Raw genomic sequence first — 24197 nt, forward strand, 5'->3', positions numbered from 1 at the left:
TTCAGCTTGAAAAAAAAAAAAAAAGAAATTTACTTTTAAAATATTCTTTGATATACATGTAATTTTACATTTGTTTGTTTGGTTTGGTTTGGTTTGGTTTGGTTTTGGTTCCTTTGATACAGGGTTTCTCTTCGTAGTCCTGGAACTCGCTCTGTAAACCAGGCTGGCTTAGAACTCATAGACATCTGTCTGCCTCTACCTCCTAAATTCTGGGATTAAAGGCGAGTGCCACCTGGCAGTTTTACCATTTATTAAAGAAAGAAGCAAATTTGCATACTGAGATAAATGTACTCATTTAGCTTACATACAGAATTAAATTGTGGCTATTTGATACTGCAAGATGTACATCTTCAATGTTTTCTAGAAGTACTTACTATTCAGATTTTATAGTGGTCAATATGAGGACATTGATTCATATAAATGTGTGGGACAAAACCAGTGGCTTTAGTGTAAATTCAAAAATCATTGGAAACTCTGTTCTCATAACAAGTCAAAATCCATTCAGCAATTTTTCATGGAAGTCAGCAACACAAATAGCAACTTTTATTATCTTTTATCTATTTGTGCACATGTGGGTTGTTTGTTGGTTTGTTTTGTTTTTTGGAACAGAGTCTCATGTAGCTCAGCCTAACTTTGAACTTGTTCTTTAGCCTAGGCTGGTCTTGAACTCCTGGTTCTCCTGCCTCGGTCTTCCAAGTACTGGAATTACAGATATGTGATACCATGTCCAGCTAAACAGCATAGTTTTTTTTTTTTTTTTTTTTTTTTTGGTTTTTTCGAGACAGGGTTTCTCTGTGGCTTTGGAGCCTGTCCTGGAACTAGCTCTGTAGACCAGGCTGGTCTCGAACTCACTGAGATCCGACTGCCTCTGCCTCCCGAGTGCTGGGATTAAAGGCGTGTGCCACCACCGCCCGGCTAGTTTTTTTTTTTTTTCTTTTTGAGTGTGTGTGTACATGGTATGTGGTCTGTGTGGTATGTGTATGTGTGTCTGTGCACACGCAGTCACCTGTGTGTAGAGTTCTGAGGCTGACATTGGATACCTTCTTGATTTCTCTCTACTTTATTAGGTAGGTCTTTCCCTGAACCCAGAGCTCACCAGTTTGGCCACTCTAGCAAGTTGGCTTGCCCTGAGGAACCCTTTCTCAATCTCCCTGTATGGGGATTATAGGCAGGCTACCACGCTCTTCCGGTTGTGAAGATTCAAACATGTATGACAAGCACTTACCCACTGAGCCATCTCCTCAGCCCACGAAAAGCAATTTTCTAAACTCAAACATTCTAACATGATATAATCTACAGGTATTCAAAAATAATACATGCAGCCAGGCGGTAGTGGCGCACGACTTTAATCCCAGCACTCGGGAGGCAGAGGCAGGTGGATCTCTGTGAGTTCAAGGCCAGCCTGGTCTACAAGAGCTAGTTCCAGGACAGGCACCAAAGCTACAGAGAAACCTTGTCTCAAAAAACCAAAAAAAAAAAAAAAAAAAGATACATGCAGAAAAATGATGGTAGGAAAATACTAAAGTCTTTTTTCTCATAATTAAATCATTAATTTCTATAAATAAACACAGAAGGCTGAATATGTACAGTAAAAACACTGCAATTCACAACACAACAATCTCAGATCTCACCAAGGTGCTGCAAGCAAGGTTCTGCTGGCCTTGGGAGGTGCACCACCCACATGTGCACAGGAAGTGCATGAGCTGTGCACGAGTGTACAACCGAGCCACCGCAAACACTGATTCACTAGACTTAGGGTTTGGAATTAAGTTTTTGGTTGCTGCACATTCAGAAACCTTTTACTGTGGCCAAATTGTCATGATGCCCTCATTCAGTTCTGGGAACTGCAATTTAGGAAGCTGGAGGGGCCAGACAAAAACAAAAACAAAAACAAAAGAAGCAAAAACAAACTGTGGCCTCAAGGAGTATTGCAGGCCGCAAGGGAGGCTGGGCCTGGGGTAGGAACCCTCTTCCTCCCTGGCAGGAAGAAAGGCCTAGCACAATGCCAGGGCATGAGTCCGGTTATGACTGCCCTCCCCCTCCTCCATGGCTTGAGTCCAAACCAGAATATTCTGAAGCTTCCTGGAAGTCCCAATCTCTGTGGGCTTCATGTTCTGGTCTGTAAAATGTACCCACACGTACCCATGGTCTGCCTGATCCTATCCTTGGTGTTTTGTTTGTTATTTCAGTGCAATGGAACCCAGGGCTTCACCTGTGCTCTTCCGCTGAGCCACACCCCTAGCCCCATGAAAATATGGAGGTATAGCAAAAAACGCTCAAATCTGTGGTGAGGTCTCATGGACCATGCAGAAGCCGATGGCATCGTAGACATCTATTCTGGGTCTGTCGTGACACTAGGCTGGTCACGGGCAGTGAACCAATGAACGCTGCCCTCGTGATCACAAGAAAAGGTATAGACCAGAAAGGGTGTGTGGCGCATTGAAGGTCCCACAGCCAATGGTCAAGGTCAGTTTGGAGCCACTGTCACAACTTCAGCTCAACTTCAGCTTTCCAGGGACCCCTGAGATAGGCAGGGACTGAAGGTGTAGAGGGAGACAGTACATACAAAATAGTATTTCACTTCAAGATGCAGTCAAGATAGTCTGGTCCCTGGGAGGGGTCCTCCACCCTTTTTTGTGTGCCAAGTCTGGGTATGCTATGGCTAAAGGAGGAAACTGAGTCATGGGTACCCTTCTCAAAATACGGCTCTACCACCCTCACCTCTGACTTTCTCTGGAGAGCCGTGAATTGGAGGGCGGGACTCCTGAGCAGCGAGCACCTGGGGACCAGACACCTTGTGCAAGCACTGCCTGAGGCCCAAGCCTTGTGGGGCTCTCTATTCCCCTGGAGCTTGCCTGCGTTAGCATCGGTCTTGGTTTCTCCCCCTCGTTCTCATCTTCCTCCCGAACGGCAGGAATTGCAATCATGTGTGTGGTGTGTGCATGTGTTATGTATGTGGACACCTGTTTGTTGTGCACTTGTACATTCTGAAAACAGATGTGAGGGAAACATCACTGCCACCATCATCCAGGTGAGGAGACAGGCTCAGAGCAGGTGTCGAAAGTGGAGGGTGTCATGGAAAGCTGTCTACACTAGGTTCTAGTCCCAGCTCAGTCCCCAATCCTCGGGGACACCTTGGATAAGTAACCGACCCTCCCTTGGCCTCAGTTTCCCCCTTTAACCATTGCATAAAGTCTCCACTCTGTACTCATCAGTCCTTCCCAAACTTCTGTTCCTCAGACTACTGCTGGCCAGGAGGTCTAGAAGGCCATCATCTGAATGCACTGAGCCCTCCTACCTTTGAGTCTCCAGAGAAGGAAGAGGCGTGGGGTAGGCCCATCTTCTAGGCCTGTGACAGCAGGGCGGCCTCGCCTGGACACCAAGACTAGAGGGTCACTAGCAAGCACTGGGGTTTCCTTGAGCTTATAGGACTGGCTATGCCACACACATGCCACAGAAATGCCTTCTTCCTGTGGCAAGGGGGGCTCTGAGCTGACGGGTGTTATCTGGAATCTGTTGCAGCTGCCTCAAAATGCAAACAGCGCTGAGCAATGGCTGACGGAACCTGAGTTCTTCCTGAGAGCCCGGCACTGTATCCATGCAAATCTCTATCCCGTGAGATAGTTTTATTATCTCATTTATAGAGACAGGCCAGAAATGTCACATCTCAGAGACAGGAGTGGGCTCTGCTGAACAGAAGCCCTCATTTTCCCCAGCTGACCCTAGTGACTGCACCATGCGGGGCCAGGATCCCAGAGCCACTGAGCTGCGGGCAATGGGAGTTGCTCTCTGGCTGGGGTTTTTGGCTGAAGGTACAGCATAATGACTTACGGGTGATTGACTGCGAGAAAGCCAGTCCTAGGCCTTTTGCCTTGGAAACTTGTCACAGGCCGTCCGGTTGTTTTCCATCCCTTTCCAGAAGGAAGACCGCCCAGTCCGCTCCGACAGTTCCTCACAGTTGGTTTTGGATGAGGCACTGCCCCTTCCTTGACCAGTCAGTCAGTGAGAAAGCCATTGGACACGGTCTTCTCTACAGGAACTGGTGCTGGTGGTGGCCACTGTGGAGGCAGGGGAGGCCCTGCGGCAGCTCCCTGGGGTAGCTGAGGGAACAAACACGGAAAACAGGGGACGTCAATCCTTATCTGGAGTTCATTAATGAGAACATTAGTCGGCTGTGGAAGCCAAGATGGGAAGATAGGACATTGGGTGGGCAGGGGCAGGGCTGGGGGCAAGGCCACCATGGGAGAACATGGTATTGGCAGACACACCTCCTCTATCCCACGTGCCCAAATCCAGGATAGAAAGGTCCTATAAATGCCCAAGGTCCAGCCTCCACAGAGGTCCAGAGAAAGAGAAGAGAGAAAGAGAGAGAGGGGCAAGGAAAAGCCACTCCCGTGGCCCAGACCCCTGGCCAGGGCTCAGAAGGCTGGGCAGCATGTGGGAACTCCGATCCATAGCCTTCTCCCGGGCCGTGTTGGCTGAATTCCTGGCCACGCTCCTTTTCGTTTTCTTTGGCCTTGGCTCAGCCCTCCAGTGGGCCAGCTCCCCGCCGTCTGTGCTTCAGATCGCTGTGGCCTTTGGCCTGGGCATTGGCACCTTGGTTCAAGCTCTGGGCCATGTCAGCGGGGCCCACATCAACCCTGCTGTGACTGTGGCCTGCCTAGTGGGCTGCCATGTCTCCTTCCTTCGAGCTGCCTTCTATGTGGCTGCCCAGCTGCTGGGGGCTGTGGTCGGGGCTGCGATACTCCATGAGATTACTCCAGTAGAAATCCGCGGGGACCTGGCTGTCAATGCTGTGAGTAGCCTGAAGCTCTGCCCCTTCTGGGAGGGGTGGACACTGAGAACCCTGGGGCTGGATGAGAGGTGTGGACAAGCCGAGCGGGGAAACAGAGAGCTAGGCTAGGTACACAGCTACATCAGGAGAGCTGAGGAGAGAGCCAGAGTCACCAGGAGCAGAATCCTGTTGGCCACCTGGGGGCCTTGCACCCAGTCCTACCAAGGGAGAGCATGCTCGGGTTTCTGATGAACTCCAGAGGAGGCCTAGGGTGGAGTGCAGCCAGACACAGCACCCTAGAACAAATAAGCAGCCCCTTGGGGCCTCGGGAACTTCCAAGTGTGCTTGCAGAGATCTAGAGAGGAAGGGATGACATCTCTCCACAGCACTGACTGTGTGAGGACTAGATAGTTCCTCACGAGCCAAACACTGACAGCTCCGTAAGGGAGGGTGGGCTTGGGTGGGTAGGGTGTGTGCTAAACCCTCAAACCCTGATTCAGCTGCAAAACCCATAATCTCTCCCTCAACCAATTGTCCTAAATAATACCATCTGGGCTTTGTCTCGCGAACAAAGAAACAGACTTGGGAAGGGAAGTGGTGGAGTGAACATTCTAGAGTTTGCTCATGCCAGAATTACCAGAACCTGACAGAAGCCTGCAGCTTGCCAAGCAATGATGCCTTCGTGCCATGGTGGTGCACAGTGCCCGGGACACTTTGAGAGGAGAAAATGGAGCCATGGTCCTTCTTTTCTCCAATCTGCGCAGGCCTAGGAATCTAGGGACCCTTCAGCACTAGACCCCTACCCCAAACCAGGAAAGCAAGAACCTCTCAGGCCTCCTTCTCTGTTTCGCCACTTACTTGTTCCCTCGGCCCTGCACACACTCGCCTCATCTGAAGGAGTGACTGTCCTTATGAGAGGGACGAAAAACACTCTTCTTCAGACTGGAGAATACAGCGAGGCTAGGGAGGCCGAAGCGAGGGATGGAATGTATCTATTGCTATTAAAAATTAAATGGGTTTTACAACAGGCAGACATCCAGCCAGAGTCAAAGGAGAACTTCCTGAGAGCACACCTCAGGCTTTTTCTAGCAGGAAGACCCTGGGGAGCAGCCAGCCCTTGTCCACCAACATCTCCCAGCCTACCCAGCAGTCACCATCAAAGGCTGTTCCTCTGCATTGACCCCATCTTGCGTGGTGGCGGGAAGCCTGCCTGTCTGGAATAAGGCAGCATAGTGCCTGGTGAGAGACCAGTGGCCACCCGAGCTGCTCAGGTTCTCTGAGGATGACACCAAGAGTCAGCTTGGACCACAGAAGTTGCCCTCGATGCAGATCTGCCCTTTGCCAGGCCACATACTAGTTTATCCTTGGTACAGCGTTGTAAGTTCAGTTCTGAGGTCTCCCAGCATTCAGTAGGCCCAAATCATGGAGGCAGTAAACAGTGTCATCTAGAAATAGTCCAGACTATGTGATGTCAGACCCACATCTCGAGCGTCCCCCTTGAACAGCCACTGCCAACAAGAGAGGGGTTAGAAGCTCGCCCTTGTCATCCTTGATCCTCCAGGATTGGTCTTATCATCCTCGTTGTACAGGATGGGACACTGAGACCAAAGCAAACAGTCCCCCAGCAAACAGAAGCCTCAGAAGCGGCAGTTCCAAGCCCTCTTTCCTGTCTCTAGGAGGCTGTAGCAGAGCAGAGCTTGAGGCTAGACCCTAGAAAGACCTTGAAGCTGAGGCTAGGAGCTCAGGACCTAGAGAAGGAGTGTGGGGCTTAGGAATTGTCACCCGCCCTCCCTGTGCAGTGCTCAACCCCAGAGGGCAGGGCGTGGGGCACAGGATGACAAACCCAGAGAGAAATCAGCACTGGGTGTGGCCAGGTTATGAAACGGCCTCTTAGTTCAACCCCAAGTTCTCTTCTTTCCCACAGCAGGAGCTGCACTGACCATGGGCACCCCACCTTCAGCATCTAGAGCCCCCGCTCCGCCCTTCCCTACCCCTCCACCCCCAACCACCCACCCTCCACCCCGCCTCCACAGGATTTGCAGGGAGCAGCCCTGGGGACAGAATTCTGAATGCAATGGGGAGAGGTGAAGACTATATGTTCTTTGACCGTGGGACCCCAGGAAGATTGATCCCCTCCGCACCCCATTGCATGGGGTGACCTAGAGAAACAGACTGTTCTGTTACCAGTCCCAAAGCTTCCTTCTGCAATCAGACCCCTCCCCCAAATCTGAATCATGACATCTTTCCTCTCAAAGATCTCAGCCTCCATGCCTGTTAGGTTCTAGGATCCACCTCCCATCCTCAGGCTGTCCAGGGTCCCCGCCCTGCCTCGGGGCCAGGATCCAGAAAGGGTAGTGGTGGCAATTAGAGTGGAGGGGGCAGTTTTCTGGCTCTCACCCTAGGGCTTCCATGGAGCTAGAAGCAGGGGGACAGAAGAGGGGGCAGGCAGAGTGAGCATCTCCCCTCCACTCACTCACCGCCCCCCTCCAGCTCCACAACAACGCAACAGCAGGCCAGGCGGTGACCGTGGAGCTCTTCCTGACCCTGCAGCTGGTGATCTGCATCTTTGCCTCCACGGACGAGCGGCGCGGTGACAACCTGGGCAGCCCTGCTCTCTCCATCGGTTTCTCTGTAACCCTGGGCCACCTCCTTGGAGTAAGTCACGGCCGCAGGTTCCAGCCACCCTGCAGGAACCAAAACATACGTGTCCCCCAAAGAAACATCCACATGGGACATTGTAGAGATAGACGCATACAACTCCCCAGAGGGACAGTTTCCCAGAATGCCCAAGGGAGACACATAACCTGAGACTGGGGCTCCTAGACACCCCAAAGGAATTAATTACTCTTTTTTTTTGAGTCTGGGTCTCACTATGTAGCCTCAGCTGGCCTGAAACTCACTCTGTAGACCAGGTTATCCTTGAACTCACTGAGATCCTCCTGCCTCTGCCTTCCGAGTGCTGGGATGAAAGGCGTGCCCCATTCATGCCCCCTTTCATCATGGGTTCACCTTAAACTGAGTCCAAGCTTCCAAGCACTGGGAGGGGGTGGAGGTGAGGCTGTCCCACCCTGTTCTCAGTCTCCTTTTTTCTCTACCCCCTCCTCCCCCACCCCACCCCCGCACCCCGCACCCCACCTCCTACCGCAGATCTACTTCACAGGCTGCTCCATGAACCCAGCACGCTCCCTGGCTCCGGCAGTCATCACGGGCAAGTTTGATGACCACTGGGTAATGGCCAAAGCCCTGACTTCCCCATTCCTAGAAATCATCCCAGAGAGACACTAGGGGGCTATAAAAGATGGGGGGGTGGAGGAGTGGACTTCTCAATCCCTCTCCATTTGTCCTGAGGCCCTGAGAAACATTTGTTTCACCCTTCAGAGCCATGCCAAAGATTCTGTCTTCCCCTGTCCCTTGTTATCAACGAAGATAACAGTCAGTATTTTATCGGTTTTCTTGGGGAAAATTAAGCGAGTTTATCTCCATAACATAGTGCCTGGCATTCAGGACCCAGTAAATGATACTCATGCTTAACAGTTAGCTTGGTATGTGCTGGGCCCTTTGCTCAGAGCTTTGCAAACCTTGCCCGTTTAATTGCCCCATCTCTAGGAAGTGGACATTCTTGTAAGAAAAGAAACAGGTTCCGAGAAAGTGAGTTGTCTAAGTTCACACAAGTGGTAAAATCCGGACTCCCAGCTAGGCAGCAGGCTTAAGAATTTGCCCACTCACCCCCTACACTAACTAGTGGCCCTTGGCAGCTCATGCTGACGGTATCAGAGGCACCCGACGGCCGGTTCCTACGCAGCCTGGACAGCAGAGTGTACAGGGGGTTCGGGGGGGCTGGGTGAGCCGTGCCAGAACCTCTCCTCTCACTCCGCACAGGTCTTCTGGATCGGACCCCTGGTGGGCGCTATCCTCGGCTCCCTCCTCTACAACTACCTGCTGTTCCCCTCGGCCAAGAGCCTGCAGGAACGCCTGGCGGTGCTCAAGGGCCTAGAGCCCGACACTGATTGGGAGGAGCGCGAGGTGCGGCGGCGGCAGTCGGTGGAGCTCCACTCCCCGCAGAGCCTGCCGCGTGGGAGCAAAGCCTGAGCGCCCCGCCCCGCACTATCCCGCACCGCAGCGCAGCGTACCGCAGCGCAGTCAGCGACCGCCCGCCCCTTCCCTCCCCCGGCGCACCGTCTGCCCCCGGTGCAGTGGCTGCTCCAGCGCCAGCAAGCGCGGTGAGCCTCAAGAAGGGGCTCTCCCGGGAACCTGGCAGCACCCCCACCCCGAAGTCTTGGCCCCAGCGACCATCCGGCTCACTTCTTGCAGGGAACCAGGAACTTGGGAAGACAAGCCAGTGGGGAGGGAAAGCAGGCGGGCGGGAGAAGGAGAGCTCTGGAGAGCCCGCACCTGGTGCAGGGGAAACGTGGGTAGAGACCACCTTGGGGGCCTGTGGTTGGTATCTGGTTTTGTTCAGGTGTAAAAGTGCTCGTCCATCTCCGCATGCTTCTCTCCTCACGTGCAGGGTCTGCATGTGCCTGAGTGTGACCCTGAATGCCCATGGTGATACAGGGCCGGGATTTCTCATTCCCGCTTTGGCCGCCCACTCTGACACCTGCAATAAATCCACTTTCTCCGCTATGGAAGAGTCCTCCTAGCAAGTCAGGTCCAGGAAGGGGTGGGGAGCTTGTTTCCAACCTCATCCTCGACCCCCTGGGAAGACTCTATCAAATTAACAGTCCTCGGCCCAAAGACTTGCCAGGACTCATTGCTGGAAGGAGCCTGTCAACGAGAGAACAAGTCCCCTAGACATAACCTCTGGGGAAGGGAGGACTGGGTATCCAAGGACTCCTTTTCTACCCTAAGGGAGGGCTCTTCAACGGGGAGAGGGTGCTGCTTGACTCTCTTCCCCAGGGAGCCCCCCCAAAGATTAGTCTACCACTTGGGCAAAGAAAACAAAAGCCCTCCATCGGGCCGCAGCTTTTGTCCTGAGAGGGGAGATTTGCAATTAGATACTGCATGAAAGGAGACACTCGGTTTCGCAAGGGAGCCCGGGAGCCTGACACACAGCACATGCCTATGGCTGGCAGGGCAAGGTGCTCAGGCATGCAACCACAGGCACCAAGCAACACCCCTCCGTCACTTGTTGCCCCTCCCCCGCAGGAATCTCTGTTCCCTCTTTCCTTTCCTCCCTCCCTGGCCTGTGTGTGCTCCACGCCGCCAGCTCCCACAGCCTGACGCTTACTGTGTGGACCTTGCAGTCTGCGCTCTCCTGGATCAAAGGAAGGAAGTGACTGGAGCAGGCAGAGGCGGGTCCAGAATCTGGAACCCAGACTTCTAAGCCAGAGCAGGGCAACGGCTCTCAGATGAGATTAAACTGGGATTAAGTAAGACTATACATATAAAGATGCCCTGTGAACTGTGATTCCATTATTAGGCTCATTTTCATTATCGCCGCCATCTCCAGGAGGGGAGGGCAGAAAAGCCAGACCTCTAGCTTTCTCTACTTCGTGTAATTGGTAGTTAGAGCAAACGGGAGCCCTGGGGCCCCAAGGTCCAGACAGAAGGAGCCAGGTTTGGCGCTGGCCACTTCCTGGTCCAGGCTCTGAGCTTTCCTCATTGCCTGCGTGCTGGCTGGCTTCCACCTTCTCCCTCAGCCACCCTTCCTCTCTCTGCAGCCACTAACTAATCCAAGGCTCACGCCTGGCACCTCTTCTCCATGTTGTCACCCCACACTCTTTTTTTTTTTTTTTTTTTTGTTTTTCGAGACAGGGTTTCTCTGTGGCTTTGGAGCCTGTCCTGAAACTAGCTCTGTAGACCAGGCTGGTCTCGAACTCACAGAGATCCGCCTGCCTCTGCCTCCCGAGTGCTGGGAGTAAAGGCGTGCACCACCACCACCCGGCACACCCCACACTCTCAAGACTTCTGACTGCATCTGTCCACAGCACCAGCCTCACTCCAACACCCCATTCACGTGACCAGATCAAAACAAAATCTCTGTAGCTGTGACCTTTGTGTCTGCCTGACCAAACTTCTCATTGGAGGCAAGAAGAGGCTCATTGGGCATGCACGCTGTGAGAAGGACCCTCCCATACCCCAACAACTGCTGACAGTGACTTGACCTCAGGGCTTCCGAAGAGTGGCGTCATTGACCTCTGGGGCCGCCTCTCGGTCATTGCCCTGAAAGCTCAAAGGATTTAGGAACCCCATGCCCACTCCACTTACCCCAACGCACCCCTCTTGAAGGTCAAGGATGTATCTGGACCACTTCCTGAGTCACATCCACCCCAAGACTGAAGCCTAAATGACAGGAGAATCAGGGAATAAGAGTGACACGTGTCTCTGTGTCCCAGCACCAGGGCTGGCCACTTCCTACGTCTTAACTCATCTATGGAGACCTTCCATCAGTTCAGGAAGGGTCACAGTCCCCAGCCATGTAAGGCTTTCCTGTTTCCACACAATCCCCTCAACATTCCAACCTGGTGAGACAGGCAGAGCAAATGCTCCTTTTCCCACTTGATTCTAGAACTGAGGCCCTAAAGGTTGGCCCAAAGACACACAGGTAATACACAGCAGAGCCAAGATTTGAACCCAGGCTGTCTTACACAAGATCCCGCATCTTTCCTCTGAGGCAAACCCCAATCTCTTCCTGAGAGCCCCCGACTAAAACCAGAACACTCAGCCCAGTCCAAGTCTCTATCATGTAGTGGACAGATGGTCTTGAAGTGGGTGGTGAGTGGGTCAGAGGAAATGCCACAAGGACTCATGGGTGGTTTCTGCCCTTGAAGAGCACCCAGTCAAGAAGGTGGAGGTCAGACACACCCAAACTAGACAGACACAGCACTGCATAGAGGCAGGTGAGCAGACTTGCAGGTCCCCAAGCTGGGGACACACACAGCTCTGGACTGTCCCGGTGGCATCCTCCCCCTTTCCCATTTTGTGCAGAATGACTTCATCCCTCCAAAAGTTGCTCTGATGTTTGTGTCTACAAGCTGTGGCCCTGAAGGTACACCACGCCCACTGGAAGAGTGTAAGCCCCTCGGAGGCAAGGCAGTCTCTTACTGTCTCTTCCTTTTGGTCTTGTCAACACGGTGTTCTGCATATAGGAAACAATAAATGCTCATTTGTCAATAAATGCTTCCTCTCTCCCACAGCTTAAAAATGATCAATTCAGTCCACTTGCCCGAGACAGTCCCAGGTTCCTAACATTTCCACCCCAACCTTCTCCTTCCAGAGGTCCCTATATTAGGAGAGATGGGAGAGGAGCCTTTCTCTGAGAGATGTTAGCCCCTCGGCCACAGGTAGAAAGACACTCTTCCCAGATAAATAGGGAACATCCTTTGGAACAGGAAGGTCAGAACCTTGAGTGTGCAGGGCAAAGACAATTCTTATTATTACTTTTATTTTATCGTATGTGTTATGAACATGTTGCCTGCATATATGTCTGTGCACCATGTATGTGCTTGGTGCCCATGGAGGCCAGAATAGGTCATCCCTTGGACTGGGTTACAGACCATTGCGAGCCACCATGTGAGCTCTGGGAATCAAACCCAGGTTCTCTGGAAGAGCAGCCAATGCTCTTAACCAGGGAACGATCTCTCCAGCCCCTATTCTAAAATATAGTACCTCTGACAGCAGTGGCAGGGACGGAATCCCAGCCCCGTTGTCACCCACAAGTACCTGAGTTCCCTTAATCTTAGTTCAGAACGGATCCTTGGCTCAAACACAGAAAAGAACTCCAGGAGACGCCAGCACAAAGTAGGGCTGGAGTTCATTAAAAGACACTTTTATTAGAAGAAAAACGAGGACCAGCTGAGTGCGTGGGCACCGGCTTCTCAGTGAAGACCGTGAAGACCGCCAGTGACATGTCTGAGTGCTAGCTATATAGGGCGCGTCGGTGACTCTCAACGGGGTGCCGGATTTCAGGGTGCCTCTGGAAGGGGCTCTAGGGAGGCCTTGGGTCTGAAAAAGTAAAACTGGAAGCTGGGCAAGGAGGTTGGGATGTGCTGTTCTACTGTAAAGGGCGTTTCTGATGGGATTGGTAGAAAATTACAGGTTTAATTGTAACCTGGGAAGGAGAAAGCCTTAAGCAAATGTTAATTGCGTTGGGATTATTGACTCCTCGCTGGTCTGAGTCCCCTCTCTATAACAGATTGTAAAGGAGCTCCTGAGGTGTCCTGGGTGGGATCACAGTGAGATAAGAAAACGCCAGGAGACACCACATCTCACAAGCCTTTTTTTATTGTAAATGGCATCTTCCCTGAGAGGCTAGAAAACTGGGGGTTTGTGGCTGGGAAAGGAGAAATCTTTAAGCAAAAGTTGCCAACTGTGTTGAAATTTTTGGTCCTCCGCTGGTAAGAGGCTCCATCCAGACTCTGGGGTAATAGGCTTCTTTCTCTTCCCATGTCTCCATAATTTTGCCAGAAACTCTCTCCCATCGTTTCTCCAGTAAGGGACCTGGCGACCCTGATGGTTAGAGATGAAAAGGCCTCAGACGCAATCCTTGGAAACAGAACCGGTTGCCCTTGGGGGGACCTTGACAGATGGGGCCTTCTTTGGTTACACCAAGGCCATTCCTTGTGACCACGTCTGTGGTCTCTATCCCAGGCCACTGTGCCAGCCTGAGCAAGTGACTTCTGAGTTCTGGCCTTCTCACAAGGTTGCTTGGAATTAAATAATTAACACAGAAGAGACAATTCCAGCTTGTATTTTAATCCAGAAAATGGCAAGAACTAGTTCTTTTGTTTGTTTGTCTTTGAGATAGGGTCTCACTATGTAGTCTCTGGCTGATCTAGAACTTACTCTGTAGACCAGGCTGGCCTCGAACTCACAGAGATCTGCCTGCCTCTGCCTCTCAAAGGCTGGAATGAAAGGTGTGAGCTACCATGCCTGACCCAAACTAACTTTTTTCCTCCCCAGCACTGGGAATTGAATTTAGGACCCCACACATGCTAGGCAATGGCTCTACCACTGAGCTGTCTTCCCAGCAAAAGCAAGTTCTTAGCCTTCCCGGTCCTTTGTTAGCTGGGGAAGAATAAGGCTCTCATTCTCAGGCAGGAACGCCCTTTGATGGCCGGACTACCAGGAGCTCTGACTTCTGCCCACTCGGGGAAAATAGAATGTGAGACCTACGAATTCAGTAAGACAGTGCCTGGACAAAAAAAGTGAAGAAAAATAAAAAATTAATTTTTTAAAAAAGGAGAGCGGTGCCTAGGGAAGGCAATCTAAGAGCTACAGAGAGGGGGTGGGGTTGTCTGGCCTCCAGGTCTCTGAAGCGATTGTGGCCCTTCTCCAGTCTGAACCTCAAGCCCTAAAGAAAATCCTTATTGCAGCTGCCTTGCCCTGCTGGGGGCATAGCCTTGCAACTCTACAGAGAAAAGAACAGTCCACCTGACTGGAGCCGTTGGGGAGGAGTCGCTCAGCAGGAAATGCCAGGCAGAATGGGAAACAATAGCAGGGTTTCTTTGGACCCTGTTTTCTTTGGCCTCTTAGCTGCCACCTGGCCTGAAGTCCCTCCTCCAGGGTCTTGCTTTTCTGCAGGCGCCTCCTTTCACCCTCTGCTGGACATGCGTCTCTTTTCTCTCTCCCGGCTGCACCTTAGGACATAACTGCCCTGGGAGGTTTTTAAGTGGATCATAGCATGAGATGACTTTCCTGAGCCTTGCCCTATGGCTGGCACAATGCAAAGTGCTCAAGCATGAATGGGGAGGGCAGAGGGGGCCCTGAGGTGGGTCCCTGCCCTGTCCCCAAGCCCTGGAAAGCTCTCTGTCCTTCCACACATACCAAACCTGGCGAGGGCTGAGAGCAGCAAAGGAGGTCTGGAAGCCCAGAGGGGAGAGATAAGAGACATGAGGGAGCAGGGAACTAGAAAAATGTGTCACCCAGTCCTAGAATGTGGAAGCACTTGATTGCGGTGGCAGTGGGGACCAGAAAGACAAACTGTATGAGAGTCGGAAAATGAGATAGAGACAGGCAGAAAGAGGGTGACGTAGAAAACAAAAAGGGATAGAAAAAAAGGAAATGGCAAAGAGACTGTGGGAGGTAGCAGAAATGGAGGGAGGGAGGGAGGGAGAGAGAGAGAGAGAGAGAGAGAGAGAGAGAGAGAGAGAGAGAGAGAGAGAGAGAGAGAAACCGAGACTGCCACGTTTGGAAGAAAGACCAACAGGGATTAGAAGCCGACTTGGAGAGAGACCAAAACTAAATGAGGGTTTAAATGGACCTAAAGAGTCTGGCTGAGGAGGAAGAGAGAAGGAAGCGGGGTACTAAAATGAGGGACTTCTGGGTCGGAAACAAGAGAGGCCAAGACCCTTCACTCTGACCCCAGTCTCAGGGCCTCTTCCCTAAGCCCAAATCGCTCACCACCCCAGGGCTCCCAAGGGCTGCCATGGAGAATGTCTCCTAGAGTCTGCTGCCTAGAGCCGACACTGCCACACGTGGCGTCGAGGATTGCCAAGCGCAGGGCAGGCTGGCACTGTGTTCCCTACCCAACGCCCCCGCTCCAGCCGGGCTGGACCGGGGAGAGGCCCACGATCGCCGGACCGCCCCCGCCACGGGCGGATAGGGAGCTAAGAGGCGCTGTCCTCAGAGAGTCGCATCACTCTGGCCCGGCCGTGGGTGAAGCCGGGTCAGGATGCCCTGGTCGTGCGAGGAAAAGGAGGAGCTGGACCAAAAGCCCAAGGAGAAGAAAAGGGAAAGATTGTCAGCCGTCCCGGGCCGCGGGTGAAGGCCGACGAGAGGGACTTCCAGAGCTCTGTGCGACGGGAGGCAGCAGCCCAGGGAGCCCGGGCACGTACGTCGGTCAGGAGGGCGCGGGAGCAGCGCGGAGCGCACGATGCGCGCGACCCAGGCCGCCGGGCCGGTCTACACCGCCGCGTGGGTCACGTGGCCCGGGCGGGTCCGCCGCTGTGCGGGCGGGGGGTCGGGGGCGCGCGGGGCGGGGGGCGGCGAGCGCGCGCCCGCCAGGCTCGCTCCCTGCGCGCTGCGCTGGCCCCTGGGCACGGGAGCCGCCCCCGGCCCCCCCGCGCTCTGCCCGCCGCGGGGCGCGCGCCCTCTATATAGCGCACCCCTGCCCGGCCCGCGCCAGGCCGCCTGCCACGGAGTGGGCGCCGCACCGCGCGCAGAGCCCCGAAGCCAGAGGCCCGCCGCTGCCAGCGCCGCCCCGACGGCCTCCCTGCGACGCTGCCGCTGCCACCGGGCACCCAAGGCCACCATGAAGAAGGAGGTGTGCTCAGTGGCCTTCTTCAAGGCCGTGTTTGCGGAGTTCCTGGCCACCCTCATCTTCGTCTTCTTTGGCCTGGGCTCGGCACTCAAGTGGCCCTCGGCGCTGCCCTCCATTCTGCAGATCTCCATCGCTTTTGGCCTGGCCATAGGTACCCTGGCTCAAGCTCTGGGACCTGTGAGCGGTGGCCACATCAATCCGGCCATTACTCTGGCCCTCTTAGTAGGCAACCAAATCTCGCTGCTTCGTGCTATCTTCTACGTGGCAGCCCAGCTGGTGGGCGCCATTGCTGGGGCAGGCATCCTCTACTGGTTGGCGCCAATCAATGCGCGGGGCAACCTGGCCGTCAATGCGGTGAGTGCCTAGCAGACGGTAGAGGCGTGGGCAGAGACCCTGGGGACATTAAGACCAGATCCTCCATGCTTCTCCATCTTGAGAATGGGTACAACCAAAAGGCTGGCACACAACAACTTTACCAGGAAAAATAGGTTTACCAACCAACCTCCTGGCCAAGCTGTGTCCCCTGTCCCAGCTTCTCCTCACACTCTACTTCATCTGCCCCTCCTCTTACGCTGCTCTGCCTGGCCTTGCTCCCCATGGCTGCCGAAACATCCCCTTGGCTTCTAGGTTCACCTGTGAGCTTTTTCTTGTCATCCCCTTGGCCGTTTACTTTTAATGGAACCTTCAAAGAGAAATGGATCGTAATCGTGGTCTGGGTAGCCCCGATCTTCATGGGCTTCCAATTTATTCATGGAGGTGGGCATAGCACAGCAAGTGTCATGGGTGTTACACTTAGAAGCTATGATGTGACACTTCCCAAATACTGGCTCCCCCTTTTGTAACCCCTGCTCCTGCCCCCTACTGTCTCCCCATTTTTGCAGCCCTAGATTCAGCCCCCTGTCCCATGTGAACTGGGTTCATTAATCAAACACAGAGGAGGATTTTCGCGGCCATTGTCAAGCCGTGAGTCAGCCACACTGGAGAGACGGGTTTGAGGTTGGCACCAGCAGCGGGTCAGGCACGGATAGGAGGCCAGGGGCAGTTTGCAGGAGGCAAACTGGGCAGCTGCCCACAGGAGGGAGGGTAAATGCCAGCTTGTGGGGGCTGGGGATTGGGCAGAGCCATTGACACGATGGTGCTCAGGAAAACTCGCTGACACCCTACCCTCTGGCTACAGGCCTGAGCTTCAAGCCTGTGCACATTGAAGTATAGTTTCTGTAACGAATGGCTTGTCTGGTTCATGCAGAGGGCTTGGCTTCCAAGAACTCAGGTTCTAGGTGTCCTTGAAGGCCAGAACCGTCACAGAACCTGAAGGCAGCAGGGACCTAATCCAGCTTTTCCTTGTAGCTCAGCAACAGCACAACGCCTGGCAAGGCCACAGTGGTGGAGCTGATCTTGACCTTCCAGCTGGCTCTCTGCATCTTCTCCTCCACTGACTCCCGCCGTACCAGCCCAGTGGGCTCCCCAGCTTTGTCCATCGGCCTGTCTGTCACACTGGGCCACCTGGTGGGGGTGAGTAGTGCTGACACAAGCTGGGATGTCATGGAGAGAGGCCACTCAAGATGAATATGGAGCCCTAGAACAGCGACTCCTCCAGAAAGATGAGACCCGGCAGAGGTTAAGGCCTGGTCTTGGGGCTTCTGGACTGTAGTCCTACTGTGCCTTAGGTTTGAACTCCCCCAAAAGCCTCTCTGGACTGAGAAACAGTGCGACTAAGTGGAAGGGATGGTGAGGTCAGAGAATTAGGCCCAAAAGAGGCTGAAAAGGGAAGAGGACATGGTCTGGAGGGCATGGTTTGATGGTCAGGTGGGCTGCGTGAACAGTGTCAGCAACCTAGGAACTGGAAAACCCGACTTTGAGATGTGGGTGGTCCCTACACTGTGACCTGAGAGAACCAGAATTCTGTGGGAGGGGAAGGGACGGTGCCCTCCTCACTGTGACCCCCATCTACCCAGATCTACTTCACCGGCTGTTCCATGAACCCAGCCCGTTCCTTCGGTCCAGCGGTGGTCATGGATCGGTTCAGCCCCTCCCACTGGGTGAGTGTGGGCCTCCCCTGGCTCCCTAACAGGCGCTGGAAACACAGGGAACGGAACTGAAAGTCCAGGAGTGATCGCACTTTCTGGATGTTATGGGCCCAGAACCTGGGGGCTGGAAGGAGACGGGAACACAGAATGGGCTGAAATGAAGCCCGACGGGTGGAGTGAACCAACACTTCTCTAGAAGTGGAATGGGCATCTGTGTGTGTATCTGTCCAAGTGGAGATGTTGGGGGCATGTTTTTCTGGGACTGTCCCTCTGAACAGTGTGTTGTATCCATATGTCAGCCAGGCTTAGAGTGCAGAAAAGGGTGGCAGAGCCTTGCTGGGTCTTCAGCAGGGGACTGCTGGCTCCGCTCTGCTCCTTGGAAGACATCGTGTTGGGAGCTCTGTTTGGCTGCTTGGAAGGTTGCCTTGCCTCTCTTTAGACTGGGATTAGGAAGCCTGTCTGTCCTGGGCTCTGCCTGCCTCCTTGGAGGGTCTGCGTGTCTGTGGTCCATGACTTTGTCATTAAGGACTGGAAACCTGGACGTCCATTTCCTTTCCGGGTCTGTGTGTCTGTGTCCTCATGAGGAAGGCCATGAGTTCGGGGCTCAGCTTCTGCTTTAACCCTGTCTTGCAGGTCTTCTGGGTGGGGCCGATTGTGGGGGCCGTCCTGGCTGCCATCCTCTACTTCTACCTGCTTTTCCCCTCCTCCCTGAGCCTCAGTGATCGTGTGGCCGTCGTCAAAGGCACATACGAGCCGGACGAGGACTGGGAAGACCATCGGGAAGAGCGGAAAAAGACCATAGAGCTGACGGCACACTGACCAGCACAGTCAGGGGCCAGTCCCTCATCCCTGAACTGCTGGCAAAGAAGAAGAAAACTAGACCTCCAAGCATCCTTCCCACCGCCCTCTTGGTGGGGAAGAGGCACTGGACCCACGCTGACGATAGAGATGGAAGCAGAAGCCCACAGCGGGACACTCGGGTGGGGCCAGGGGCTGGAGTCTGACAGGGACAGGGTCTCTTCAGAATGAATGCCACAGGGCAGACCTCAGAGACTGTGACTGCAGTACCGAGCTCACAGACTGCCCAGGACCACAACAGAAAGGGGTGGTAGCAGCCTGCTATGTCGCCCAGCCCAACCTCTCAAGTGCCAAAGCCAGCCCCCATGTGGGCAGAGGGGATATCCCCCAGAACCCCTCAGCAGAAGAACAGATGGTTCATTGAATGCCATCCTATTTATTTTTGGTCAAGGATGGGGGGGTGCTGGTTTTGGGGTTGGGCACTTCCCAGTAAAACCATCAATCTTCATGTCCCGCTGTCATCTCCCTCTAGAAACCTCTTGGGATGATGGCCAGTCATGTCTCCCTTTGTGATACCACACCCACACACATGTTCATCAGAGGGCGCAGAGACTGTCAGACAAGTCCTCCAGACGGAAAAGCTGAGGCTAGGGGAGGCGGGCAGGACCAGAGAGCTGGAGGGTGGCGAGACCACATGTAGAAACAGAAAAATACAGAAACAGCACAAGAGACCAGGGAGGGCCAAGAAGAGGGTCCATAGCCAAGTCACACGCCCGTTCTGCCTATCCCTTCGGCTATGTTAAGTCCCTGCCACTTGAGGAGGGCCTGGTGTGCCAGGTAGGGTGAGGAGGGAACCAACCCAGGCCCTTGAGATTCCAAAGGGGTGAGAGGCTCTCAGCACCAGCCTGGAGCTTCCTTCTCTGGGACTCCAGTGTTTCTGAAAGGCGGCGTCTTGGAGCCTGTGCTCAGAGGTTACCATCTCCCTCATAGGCACACAGCATCTCCCCACCCAGCTCCTCGGGGTTTCTGTCTTCTGCCTTTGGCAGGGTGGGGAGGGGATCCTGTCACCCCCTTACCCCTCCTGTCCTTGCCTGCTTGTCCAGTTGCTGTTGACACTAGGGAAACTCCTGAGCTTCCATTGTTAACCTGTAAAATGTATCCAAACGCTTCCCCACAGGGTTGTGAGGAGTACCAACGGCCTCTCAGTGAGGAGCGGGTAAAGACCCATGAGTAGTCAGCACCCAACCCAGCACCATGGTTAGAATCCAGGGTGGAAACTGGCCACCCACCTCCAAATCTTTTTTTATTTTGTTTTGTTTTTCAAGTTTGTTTTGAGTTCCAGGGCTGTTCTGGAACTGTCTCTGTAGACCAGGCTGCCTCGCCCACCAAGGGCTGAGATTAAAGGCATACACCACCACCACACGGCCCCACATTCAAATCTTGCTACCTCTGGGATGAGGAGCCCATGAATTGGGATCTAATTCCCTGCCCCCTGGGTTGCCATGAGGAGAAGTGAGATCCTGACTGGGAATTAGACCCTAGTAAGGATCGTACCTCTGAGAGAGTAGGGACGTCTGCTCTCCAGATCCTGCTTGAGTCTGCTGCTCCTCAGCTTCGCCTCAGCAGGGTCAGAGGCAGCAGGAATGGGAAGGAGAAGCTGCAGGCCCAGGCTGGGAGGCCAACCCACCCAGGCTACCCCCGAAATAGCCTAGGTCTGAAAGGCAGTGAAAACTGCTGGACCCAAACCTGCCTGCCCCACAGGTTTCCATGGAACACCAGTCAACTGAACACAGAACCTACCCCTACACACCACACACACACACACACACACACACACTCTGCATCTTGCCTTCTCTTTCCCACTTCCTGCAAGTGAGGGTGCTGACTGCAAGTGCCAGCTCTAACCAGCAGGGGGCAGACTCGCCCACCAAATCCACACACATCACTTCCTGGGATTGGACTCTGGATCCAGGCAGAGACGAGGCTGCTCAAGAGCACAAAGAGGGTGTCCCAGGCTTAGGTTTCTGAGGTAACCAGGGAGTAGCCCCTCGCCAGCCCAGTACCTCACTGCCCAGGAGGAGGAGCAGAGGGCAACAGAACACCAGTTCAGCTTTCAGACAACTCTGATTTGCACTTTCCTGTCTAACAGGCCCCAAGGGACCTGTGACAGGGTGAACAGGGGCCTACAAGAGACAGACCCTCAGCGTGGGTGGGGCATCGATGCAGAGGAGTTACTGCTCTGCCTGATCCAGTTAGAGCCGTGGGCAGGCAGGTTTGCCAGCAGGGGGCGCTGTGCATCTGTGTGTGATCGTCCATGAACTGACAAAGAGCCATGCACAAACACATACACTAATCCTATCCATCTCTGGGGCTCCTAGCTGTGGCACTGACCTGCAGCTGTGCTTGGGGAGGCTATATCTTCCCTGTGTGTTCCTCTTCTCTTAGCATGGGTATGCGAGACACAGTCATGGCGCCCCCATCCCCACCCTGGCCACTCGCGCGCTCACAGAGCCAGGCTCCATGTACTGTGTGCAGCCAGCGCACCTGTGGAAGATCCACCCAAGCACACACATGCCCTGTCAGCTCTCTGACAGACTTCTCTGCCTGAAGGTGGCATGGACGGAGAGCCCATACTCTCCAGCTGAAGGCTCTTCCTCTGCGTCTATTCCTCTCTCCGGAAGCTGCCGGTTCCCATCAAGAGTGGATGGACAAGGTGCTGTGATAGATGGAAGAAGATTCGAGCTAAAACTGGACGGTGGTGGGCAGGAGGTGGCAGTTTAGGTGGGTGGGCAGGAGGAAGAATTTGGGGGGAGGATCCGATTGCAGCTCCCCTCAGCTCAGCCCCCTCCTCCGTCAAGAGTGACCTGGCAGCCTGTCAGTCTGGTCAGAGCCAGCGAGGTGACACAGACTGGCTTGAGCCCCTTCCTTGTGATGATGCTTTAGTTCTCTCTTGCTGGCCTCGCCTCCCCCCACACATACACCACTTCCCCCGGCCTAAGCGGGCTTCCGTGGGAGCTTACATCTAGGAGGAGCAGCAGGCAGCCAGGTGTGGGGCTGGGACAAAAGACTTCTGAGCATGAGTGAGCTCAGATTGGCACTAGAGTCTGGGACTGTTTGGGCCCAGGATGGTGCTGGCTGGAGCAGGAAAACCAGGAACTGGGCAATGCCTGCCTGCCCGCAGGGGATGAAAGACCTTGTCCCAGGCTGAGTGGGAGCCAAGGAGGTCTGTCCTGTATGATCTTGGGAAAGAAGCTGTCAGGGCACTTAGTGTCTTTTACCTTCCGCCAGCAGAGCAGGGCTGCAGGTGGTACTTGGCCCTGACCTGCCACGGCAGTCGAAACCCTTCTGTGTCTGCTCTCCAGTGCCGTGCCCCAGAGGTGAGAGACTGGGAGCCAATCGTGTCTCTGACTGGAGGCAGTTTTCTGAGGTGTCTTCAGAAACCTCTCCCAACCCGTGGGGTCATAAGAACAATACCCACTTAAAAGCAAGGTTGTGCCATCACAGAAGCCAAGCAGCTGGTCAGGGCGCAGTTCACGTGGCAATATTCAACACACTTCTGTTTGTGTTACCAAAACTCTCCCCACAGCCACTACTGCTATGGGCACACATCCAGAACCAGGCTAGGTCAGATGTGGCAGTTGGTAAACGGCATCCTTCTACCAGGCACACAGCCCAGGAGAGGGCTGGGAAGCAGGCCTTTGGGGTACACTGAGGGCACCCCTCAGTCTCCCCCATTTGCTCAATCCTACATCTCTCTGTTGCTCACTTAGATTCTGCTAGGGACAAACACCAAGGAAGGCTTCTCAAGGAAACTGCACTTGAGAACCATCTTGAAGAAGAGACAGAAGAAATGCCTCACCAACGTGGAGGGCTCAGAAGGGACACTGTAAATGTTTGGCCCAGCTGTAGTGAAGAGGACAGGCGGGGGTGGGAACTGGGGCAGGAGGAAGCAATCTCTCCTTGCATGTTGGTCATTGAGGTAAAGGGGAGCCGTTGAAGGGTTGATGGGTGATGTGACCACTGTGGCATTTTGGAAGGATCTCTGGCATAAGAGAAAGGCCACCTCTTGTTTAGAGCCATGGGCAGCTGGGTAGGGTGTGGCCATGGTTGAGCCCCCAGCTGGTAGGAAGCGGGCAAGAAGGCTGGAGGCTTAGCTTTCTAGGTAGGATGGGAGGTACAGGTTGAGTTGACCCAAAATTACGGGAAGTCAGATGAAACAAGGAGTTTGTGCAGTGGGAGGAGGTTTGAAGGTGGGCAGGGGGATGGCTCAGTGAGGAGAGACACCTTACCGAACCTGATGACATGATTTCAATCCCTAGGACCCACCTGGGAGAAATGGCTCCAGAAAGTTGTTCTCTGAATACAATCTGTGCATATACTCATATACACACAATAAAATAAAAATAAAGAAAATAAATTTTAAGAATGGGAGAGCGCACCAATCCCAGCATTCAGGAGGCAGAGACAGTAGATCTCTGTGAGTTCGAGGTCAGCCTGGTCTACAGAGCAAGTTCCAGGACAGTCAAGGTTATGCAGAGAAATCCTGTCTTGAAAAAACAAACATAAAAGGGAAAGAGAATCTTCTGGGGCCAGTGAGACAGGATTAGCTGAGCAGAGCTTCCGCTTCCAATGAGGCCAGGGGCACATGGGTGCCTGGCCCCAGCAGGTTGGCCCGGGGTCAAGGGTGTCCAGCCTAAAGGAGACTGGAGCTGACTCCCAGCTGGCATCCCCTATCCCTCCTGATCAGGCATCGTGTCAACAAGAAGCTGGGGAGGGGGCTGGAGAGTCACAGAGGAGGCAGAGACCAGCCATAACGGCTGTGCCCGCACAGCGTCCAGTGCTGCCAGCTGGGCCTGGAAGCTCAGACCAGACAGAGAGGGGATGGAGGCAAGGACGGGGACTAGCAATGGGGCGCTGGCAAGAGCATGCTGCGCCCAGTGAGAAACCAAGGTTCCTCTGAGGAGAGGAAGGGAAAGCCAGGACAGCTGGAAGAACAGAGGAGGCAGGGAAGGGCTTGCCTGGGACTGAGATGGGGGAAGGCTTGGCAGAGCCTGTGGTCCTTTGAAGATGTCAGAGAATTCAGTCCTGTGAGCGGGCAGGAAGACAGCCATAGGAACAGCAGACCAGAATGAAGCCAATGTGACAGCCACCTGCTCATTACTGAGTATCTAGTATAGGCAGTCTCCATGCAAGACACTGTGTACAGCGATGAACTAAATGTGATTCCTTTCCTAAGGGCTTAGCACTTGCTGGGGAGACACATCAACTCTGCAGCAACAGTGTCCTGACTGTGTGGAACTGCCTAGGTGCTGGGACAACACCCAGAGATGTCCTTACCCGGGACAGAAGCAGGTGACACTGGAAGCTGGCCTCGGGGATGGGCTAGGAGTTACCCAGG

At 53.9% G+C, this 24197-nt stretch overlaps 2 protein-coding genes across 2 annotated transcripts; both read left to right on the forward strand.

The window, feature by feature from the left end:
• The first annotated feature begins 4435 nt into the window (after positions 1 to 4435).
• On the forward strand, positions 4436 to 8958 carry Aqp2 (aquaporin 2). The gene is made up of 4 exons (XM_075963560.1): positions 4436 to 4795; positions 7265 to 7429; positions 7922 to 8002; positions 8654 to 8958. The coding sequence occupies exons 1-4, from the start codon at positions 4436 to 4438 to the stop codon at positions 8861 to 8863; spliced, it is 816 nt and encodes a 271-aa protein (XP_075819675.1). The 3' UTR covers positions 8864 to 8958.
• A 6859-nt stretch (positions 8959 to 15817) lies between these two features.
• Aqp5 (aquaporin 5) lies at positions 15818 to 19307 on the forward strand. Its single transcript, XM_075960635.1, has 4 exons — positions 15818 to 16328; positions 17322 to 17486; positions 17930 to 18013; positions 18635 to 19307. The coding sequence occupies exons 1-4, from the start codon at positions 15966 to 15968 to the stop codon at positions 18818 to 18820; spliced, it is 798 nt and encodes a 265-aa protein (XP_075816750.1). The 5' UTR covers positions 15818 to 15965; the 3' UTR covers positions 18821 to 19307.
• Positions 19308 to 24197: the final 4890 nt, after the last annotated feature.

The sequence above is a fragment of the Microtus pennsylvanicus genome, chromosome 2 (genome assembly GCF_037038515.1).
Source record: "Microtus pennsylvanicus isolate mMicPen1 chromosome 2, mMicPen1.hap1, whole genome shotgun sequence".
Classification (NCBI taxonomy): Eukaryota; Metazoa; Chordata; class Mammalia; order Rodentia; family Cricetidae; genus Microtus; species Microtus pennsylvanicus.